Source organism: Protomyctophum parallelum (genome assembly GCF_964188405.1).
Source record: "Protomyctophum parallelum genome assembly, chromosome: 23".
NCBI lineage: Eukaryota > Metazoa > Chordata > Actinopteri > Myctophiformes > Myctophidae > Protomyctophum > Protomyctophum parallelum.
Window position 1 is genome coordinate 6,708,652 of NC_139715.1, and position 9,312 is coordinate 6,717,963.

The 9,312-nt window shown below is 42.0% G+C and overlaps 1 protein-coding gene across 1 annotated transcript in view; it reads left to right on the forward strand.

The window, feature by feature from the left end:
- Nucleotides 1-7,371, forward strand: part of LOC310854145 (sodium- and chloride-dependent GABA transporter 2-like) — a 28,276-nt gene extending 20,905 nt beyond the window's left edge. The window contains exons 12-14 of the mRNA XM_083758664.1: nt 2,902-3,002; nt 4,195-4,365; nt 6,855-7,371. Coding sequence (XP_083614790.1) covers nt 2,902-3,002; nt 4,195-4,365; nt 6,855-6,977 — 395 coding nt within the window. The 3' untranslated portion in view covers nt 6,978-7,371. The remainder of the gene's footprint in view (nt 1-2,901; nt 3,003-4,194; nt 4,366-6,854) is intronic.
- The last annotated feature ends 1,941 nt before the right edge of the window (nt 7,372-9,312 follow it).

The window sequence follows — 9,312 nt, forward strand, 5'->3', positions numbered from 1 at the left end:
CGCTCTTTGATTTTTCCGAAAATAGCAGACCTACAAGCTCGTAGCGCGCCACTCGGTGGCGTGCTATGAGCTTGTAGATCTGCTATTTTTCAATAGCTAAAGCATGACATGATGCTAACCACAACGTGGTTGCCAAAGTTTTCAGGTCGAGGCCCAAGAGAGACATTAGTACGTTTGCCCCGGGGACCCACACTATAGTGAAAATAGCAGATCTACACAACACCGACACCAACGTCGACGTCCTGTATATAGCTTGGAGCTTAGATTCAGAGCAAAACACAGCTAAAGATAGCGCTTATAATGGAAGTGAATGGAGGGGAAACAATTGAACAGTTGAACCCAGCACCTCTTCTAAGTGATGTGCGTATTCTATTCGTTTTTTTAAACAATTGAATGGCCCACTATAGCGGAAGCAAGCGTTACATATAGCGACGGGGAAGCGTCCATACGATAGATAGAAGCGAGGCTACATAGTCTGTATCCAGAAAACGTTAAAGAAAAACATGTAAAACGCGCTAGTGGCACATAACGAGTTTTAAGTAAGAAAGAAATAAGTGAGTCCGGCGGTTTGAACTATGTGGACATGAGGCATCAACTGACAGTGAGGAAACGCTGACGTTACTGCCGTCGAATTTATTATATTTTAGCCATAAACAGATGGCTAAAAATGTCTCTCTCGCCCTCTCTCTTTCTTTCTCTCTCCCTCACACACTTACACACGCGCGCGCACATGCACACACACACACACACACACACACACACACACACACACACACACACACACACACACACACACACACATACAGTATATTAACATTCTGTAGGTACCTGCCGTAATAAGTACAGTAGGTTTGGCTGCTAGCCAGAAGACCCCTGCAATCCCCCCCCAGGGAGCCCCTGTCCAACCCAAACCCGCTACATCTTAAATTATATGCCCATAGACTGTTGTTTAGCCTGCCTCGGCGCCGGATCGGTGGCGCCTAATGCCAGGAAGCCAGCCTAGCGTACACTAGCTAACGACATCACCGCTACAATCTGCTAGGATGTAAACCCAGGGGTCTTCGAGTTCCTCCTGCTTTCTTCAGGCCGAGGACCGTTTAGCTGAGAGGGCCTCCCCCCCCCCTCCCCACACACACACACACACACACACACACACAAACACTACATACAGTACAGCATAACGTGCATTGTCTTGCAGATTCAACTTTTTCATTCATTAAACAGACTTGTTTGACAGCACTCTCACCTCAGTGTTGGATTCACGTTAAAGGACCACTTCACCACTTTTCAACCTATCTTCATATAATAGGTCCTCACTAATAATCATGAAAGAAATTGCGCAATTTTTTTCTATTCAGTCTGTGTCTCATAGGAGGGCTGTGGGCAGTTCATAAACGGTCTTCCAGTCACATCATCGATGGGGAATACAAGCTAATAGAAACTGCAGGCTTTCTAGTCCTGAAAAGTTGCGAAGCGAAAATGGAAGCCATCGTTATCACGATAATGAAAAACTAAACATTTTCGTAAATAAATCTTGTTTAAGAAAATATCTGCCTCATGATGATGTCACTGGAAGACGGTTTCTAAACTGCCCACAGCCCTCCTATGAGACACAGACCGAGTAGAAAGAAATCGTGCCATTTTTTCATAATTATTAGTGAGGACCTATTATATGAAGATGGGTTGAAAAGTGGTGAAGTGGTCCTTTAATGTTTATTTTTTATCCTTTGGACCTTTGGGAAGAAGCCCTATGTTTTAAAACTTACAGACAGTTTCATTTGGTTGTTAACATTTGGTTGACAGTTTCATTTGGTTGTCTTAAAGACAGTTTCATTCGGTTGTTTCCTGCTATAGAAATCCTTTTGCTACAACGCAGTTCATCCCTCCATCACGGTCTGCTTCTTTTCATACTTTGGGATTTTTCTTTTTTGCGACATCGTAATCGAGAGAATATATTCCAATTTTTAGTACAACTGGATCTTCAGTCCTGAAAAATCAACAAGTACCGATATTGGACTGATCAGAGCGATGGTTCATGAATTATGGTCATTTGAAATGTTAAGCCATTTTGCGCGGGAACCCATTTTGGTGTTAGCATCATGTTATGCTTTAGCTATCGAAAAATAGAAGATCTACAAGCTCATAGCGCGCCACCGAGTGGCGCGCTACGAGCTTGTAGGTCTGCTATTTTTGAAAAATCGAAGAACGACTGACATTTTTTAGAATCTGATCTCAGGTCAGAATGGGTTAATCAGACCAGTGTGTGTCCAGTGGAAACCTCGTATGAATCTGATCTCAGGTCAGAATGGATTAACCATCACATATACACTGGCACTTGAGTGATAGAGCCAGAGGCAGCACGTGTTCTCGCTGCCAACTATTGCCTGTTGGCCGTATATCTGATATCTTTCAATAAATAAAGTTTAAAACAATGGTTAAAAGGACTTAGGCAAAAAAGTGATTTTGGAATACAACAAGCATTCTCATTGTCAATAAGGCACAATTAAACAGCAGTTATAGGCAGAGATGTCAATTTGCCAAAAAAGAAAAAAAGAAAACATGGCAATTAGGCAAGTACAATGAGGCGTACAGTAGCAAATCCACAAGCTCTGAAGTGTTTGCAAGAAAAGAACGAGAAAACACGTGTATCATTCTTATTCGCTGTCCATTTTCCCTTGTTTTCCATCTCTCCTTGGAGATGAGGGAAATGATGACATTGCACCTGTGATTGTGAACCTGTGCATGATTCTGATTGGACTGTTTTTATGTTTAAAAAAATAGCAGACCTACAAGCTCGTAGCGCGCCACTCGGTGGCGCGCTATGAGCTTGTAGATCTGCTATTTTTCAATAGCTAAAGCATGACATGATGCTGACACCAACTGTCGTGTCACATGATACAGGTGCCAAGCGCTTCGGCGCCAACATCAAGGATATGACCGGCTACAGCCCGCTGTCTGTCTTCACGCTGTGCTGGAAGTACCTGACCCCCGCCGTGTGCACGGTGAGTTCACCTTTCACCTTTGAACCGCAGAGATATCAACCAACTACACTTTGGTGTCCGCTTGCTGTCGACGAGGTCTGTCTGTCTGTCTGTCTGTCTGTCTGTCTGTCTGTCTGTCTGTCTGTCTGTCTGTCTGTCTGTCTGTCTGTCTGTCATTTAAACTGTTTTAGCCTACTTTTCGTTGACTAAATATCATAAGATTCTTGTCAACTAACTGGGCTTTGATGGCGTTGTAATGTCTGACGGCGTCGTAATGTCTGAAAATAGACCAAATCTACAAGCTCGTAGCGCGCCACCGAGTAGCGCGCTACAAGCTTGTAGGTCTGCTATTTTTGAAAAATCGAAGAACGACTGACATAGAAACATCGCTTTTTCAGAAAACTGTCATTTTCAAACAGACATTTTTAGAATCTGATCTCAGGTCAGAATGGGTTAATGAGGAACTGTATGCTATGGAAAAACTAACATTCATTCATTCACACTTTTCCCACATAAAAAGTGGGAAAAGTGGAATCTCTTCTCTCAGCCTATAGCGATATTGCAATAGCATTTTGTAATATGAAAAATGCAGCCTTGTCTTTTTTTGCTTTTTGTCTTTGTCTTTGTCTTTGTCTTTTTTTCTTTCTTGTTTGTTGTTTTTCTTGTCTGTTTTTCCTTCAATAAAAATTAAGTGAAAAAAAAAGAAAAGAAAATAGACAATCTACATACAAGCTCGGCTGTTTTGTTATAGTTCTACCGGATCGCTTACTTTTTACTTTTACTCAAGTACCAGGGCCGGATCTACCATATGGGCACTTTGGGCACGTGCCCAGGGGCCCATGGGCACCAGGGGCCCCTTTTTTTTTAAATTCTTTTAGTTCCACAGATAATTTCCCTGCTAATCCGAATGAAATAAATGGTGTCTAAAAAGATTAGTGTTTTATTGTTGGTGAGGACGGCAGCTGAAAAGTGCAATTGTGTCTAAAGCAGCCCCAAAACGGCTACAAAACAGCAAAAATGTTGCGTGCGCGTGAAGGGGGGACTTCTAGCTTCAGTGCCCAGGGGCCCTCAGTGGTGTTAATCCGGCCCTGTCAAGTACATATTGAATTCCTGGCTTTTTACTTATTTTTTTATTGCAGTATTGATGGTACAAAGGTACAAAAGATAATAATAATGTGAGTAATCTTTTTTCCACCACTGTCTCCGTATATAGGGTACGTTCATCTTCTCCCTGGTCCGCTGGTCTCCACTCAGCCTGGGTAAGGGCCTGGTAGCTCCGGCCTGGGCCACGGCTCTGGGCTGGTTCCTCAGCCTGTCCTCCGTGTCCCTGCTGCCTGCCTGGGCGCTGTACGCCGTGGCCACCACCCCTGGTACCCTGATGGAGGTCAGAGAGAGAACACAACGCACTCATCCAATAACCTTAAATCCAATACCTTAATACCAATAACTATTTGCATTTTCAAAAGTCAAAACTAATAAAAACTAGGGCTGTCAAAGTTAACGCACTATTAACTAGTTAACTCACAATCCTTTTAATGGCACTAATTTTTTTAATGCGCGATTAACGCACTGTGAAGTTTGACAGAATGGTTGAGAGATGCATGCATGTGAATGCAGGCAGTCAGTGAGCCCCGCCTCTCTCCCCCTCTCTCTCTCTCTCCCAGTGAGTCTACACAATTAGAAAACTTTGAAAACATGTTATTTTTTATCAACATGGCCTGTTATCTCTCGTAATGGTACCATTGGTCAACATCAATACAGTTCTTTTTTTTTTTTTTTTTATATATATTTTTTTTGCGGCTTACGCCTTTTATTGGTTTTTTGAAGGGACAGACAGTAGGCTGACAGGAAACGGGAGAGAGATGGGGGAAGACATGCAGTAAAGGCCGTGTCGGGCTCGGGAGTCGAACCCGCGGCACACTGCGACTGGATTACCAGTCGGGTGCCCAGACGGTTACGCCACCGCCTGGGCCATCAATACAGTTCTTTAGTTTGGGTCTGGAAGGCTAAATGTCATCAAATGGTGGTCCGTGGCTCAAATGCAGAATAAATAATGGGACTTGATATGAAAAATCTTGAAAACCACTATTTAGAACGTATACAAAATATGCGATTAATTTGCGATTAATCACAGTTAACTATGGACAATCATGTGATTAATCGAGTTAAATATATTAATCGATTGACAGCCCTAATAAAAACCAGCAAATCCATTCTAAAAAAAAAAACAATTAAATTATGAATTCGTTTTTATTCATCTTTTTTTTATTCGTGACAGTTTTTGTTTCGTTTTTATTGGCTTGTGGTTTGTGTGTTTTTGTAAACACAAAAAGGTTTAGTTCAGTTAACAGTAACATACACACAGCGGTCAGGGCGTATATTATCTTGTATTATCTCTGTTGAGATAAGGACATACAGTAGCTGTGTTGAATTCCATATAGGCTCTCTATATGCACAAACATACGCCATTTTCCTTCACGGGTGTTACCGATGATGCTAATGAAGGCTCTGTTCCAGGTCAAATAGAGTCGGGGTGCTGCTATTGTGTGTGTTGCTATTGTGCTAGTGTTCTGGTTTTTTTCTTCATGAAACAAACACTTGACATTGTTTAATAGGGCTGCAAATCTTTAGGTGTCCCACGATTCGATTCGATTCCGATTCTTGGGGTGACGATTCGATTCAAAAACGATCTTTTCGATTTTTCCGATTCTCGATTCAAAAACGATTTTTTTCCGATTCTAAAGCAGATTTTTATTTTTATTTAAAACAATTAAATAGAATTTTAGCATGATCTACTCCAGTCTTCTGGCATGAAAGCAGAGTACATTTAGTAAAAAGCTTGTATAATTGTAAAGGTTTTATCAACTGAATGATTTAAACACACAAAGTCTCATTTATTTAGCTTGCACAAATTTGAACCAGTACAAAAGTTACAAAATCTCTTCTCACTCAATACCAGAACAATACATTAGTATTAAAACAGGTGTAAAATAAATACAATTGGCAGGCTTAACTTAGCTGGTAGTAAATGCACTATGCAGAAACCCAGGCCATAATGCTTTGCATGCACAGGTAGTAGCAGGTAGTGCATGTTTTTTTTGCAAGAAAAAAATAATAATAATAATAATAATAAAAGAAAAAAAAAAAAAGGAAAATGAGAATCGATTCTGAATCGGACGGCATTAGAATCGCGATTCTAACTCGAATCGATTTTTTTTGACAGCCCTATTGTTTAATACAATCAGATAGGACTTTTCTGTTTGGGTGTATAGGCTGTCAATTGCAAATTGTAGCTAGTTGCCACCCTGCCGTTAACTTAACTAGAGGCCTGCGTTCGTGGCCCTCATTGATCCAACTGATGTGGCCATATAGCCTATAGCTAGATGTGTGCACAATGTGGAGTTAGATGGAGGACTCGTGTGGTGTGACTACATCCACAAGCATTCGGCCCGCATACATATTGGGACCAGTGTGAATTAGGTAGCAAGATGGCCGCCGTGTGCATTCTATTTATTTCTATTTGTTTATTTTGACGGGACAAGCATATTCATGATCATTAGCAAAGATGCTACATTTCATCCACGGTCCCAACACAAAACATTAAAACAAAACAAGCAGGCAGTGAAGAATATTAGGTAAAAAAAGTGCATCTATATAGTTTAGCAGCGTTTTCTAAAGGGCAACACAGAATTGTAAATGAAGTAAATTGCTTTCAAGTAACAATAGGATATGCTGTCAAAGGTGCACTACTAGACTATTTTGACTATATCGTCACAGGTTTGGTTGTCGAGTAACCACCAGAAGTAGGAAGAGTTGTGTGCATAGAGCCTATTGGCTGTTACTTCATGCCCCTCCCCTTCCTCTGCCCCTCAGCGTATTCGTCACCTGTGTCAGCCCGTGGGCGGCTCAGCTCTGGATGGCTCCACCCCTCACTGCCACGCGGCCAATGGAACGGCTCTGCCCCTCACCCAATCCAAACCTGACACCAAAATATGACCAAATAAGTTTTTTTATTTTTTACGTGGGGACCCCCATTCTTGTATGGTCACATTCACACACGCTCATTCACACACTGTAGTACTGTACTTGAATACACTTGAATACACTTTTGAGATGTTTTTACTTTACTGAATTATTTCAAATTTTCAGCACAAACAAACACACACACACACACATACTCCTTTTTTAAGTTAACCCTATATCGTTTTTGTACAACTCATAACGAATACTCTATGGATAATCTATTTCCTAATAGATTTGAAAGTTTTTGTCAATATAATGACCGTAAAATTGCAAGTTGTGATTTGTGTGCAACATACAGTACCCTCCGGTGATCTTTGGCGACATCCCAAGGAGGGGCAGGACCCCCACGTTGGGCAACACTGACCTGAAAAGGTCAGGAAAACCGTACTTTGGTTTTTATTTGATGGTTATTAACCCATTCTGACCTGAGATCAGATTCTAAAAATGTCAGTCGTTCTTCGATTATTCAAAAATAGCAGACCTACAAGCTCGTATCGCGCCACTCGGTGGCGCGATATGAGCTTGTAGATCTGCTATTTTTCAATAGCTAAAGCATAACATGATGCTGACACCAAAATGGGTGCCCGTTCAGAATGGGTTAAAGGAGCACTTCAACAAAATCTCAAATATCTTCATATAATGGAGCTTCTGATTGGTCTATATGTGACTCCATGACCGACCAAACAGCAAGCTCCTATGAATCCATTCTGACCTGAGATCAGATTCATGCGAGGTTTCCACTGGACACACACTGGTCTGATCAACCCATTCTGACCTGAGATCAGATTCATACGAGGTTTCCACTGGACACACACTGGTCTGATTAACCCCATTCTAGCCTCGGTACCAGGCTTTCATTTTTGTTGGTGCAAAAATGGAAAGCCTGGAGGAACGCATTGGCCGCTCTGGTCTAAAAGTGGGAGTCAACCCTTCCGGGTGGGCGTCGCTCCAAATGATGTGACGTATAGCGCTGCACTAGGGGGGAGAGGAGGGGCCGGGGGTGACGGACAGATCGATGAGATCCAATCAGGGCGTGCGCAAATCTCAGCCGCGACCCGCCCCTCTAGACCAGAAACCTAACACGTTAGCTCAGGCTAACCCATTCTGACCTGAGATCAGATTCTAAAAAATGTCAGTCGTTCTTCGACTTTTCAAAAATAGCAGACCCTACAAGCTCGTAGCGCGCCACTCGGTGGCGCGCTATGAGCTTGTAGATCTGCTATTTTTCAATAGCTAAAGCATAACATGATGCTAACACCAAAATGGGTTCCCCTTCAGAATGGGTAAACGGTTGTCAATGCTGACACTTTTCAGTGATAGTTCATGAAGAGAGATAGGATCTTTTTTCCGACCCGAGTGGAATAGCAAGAGAGTGGCGACACTATAGCGTTGACTCCCATTGTAACAGTGGAATACGGAAGAAGTGCTCATTCTATCTCGATGGGATAGTTCCAATGTTTGGCTTTTTGCGGCGAGATCAAAGCGCGTCGCCACCCTCTCACTATACCACTCGGGTCCAACCAAGCAACGGCAACCAATGGGCATGAAGAGGGGGCGGGATCAAAGGGCCAATTCAATTGGTCCTCATTAATACTCGACATGGCGCGGTTGTCATGCCATGGTGACTATGCAGAAATGGTATAATGAGCATTAGTGAGGACCACAGATGAGGTTAGAAATGGTGAAGTGCTCCTTTAATGTTTTTATTTTATTTGTATTATGATGATTTAAAGGTTTTATGACATTCATTTTCATTTATTTTTCTTTTAGGTTTTATGACCTCAATTACACCCAAAAAACCTGAACTTTGAACATTCAGTGGATTTTCTGTGGTCTGAAGTTTTCTTTGGGTTTTTTTGGGCCTTTTGAGCTACAATGAAAACAGGCAACACAGTGAAACAGTGACATCTGCTGGCACATCCCATTGACATATATGGGATTTGCAGTAAGTGATGTCACTTACTGCCGGCAAATCAGAGCACCTGTTTGAGCCAGAAAACCCCAGATCACAGAAAATCTACTGAATGTTAAAAGTTCATGTTTTTGGGTGCAATTGAGATTAGAAAACCAAAAAAAAAAAAAGAACAATTCCAAAACCTTTTTTTTAATGTCACAATCCCTTTAACAAGGATGAGGATCTGTTGACTAAAAGGTCAACGTGCTCCTGTCTGACATCAAGAGAAAAAGAAAAAAAAAACTTCCGGTTCAAACATGCATTCCAAAGTATTTGTGACTCTCAGGACCTCCGGGGGTGTTCTGGAGAGGCAGTGGAGACCAACCATCAGACGTTCTGAATGACGTCAACTTG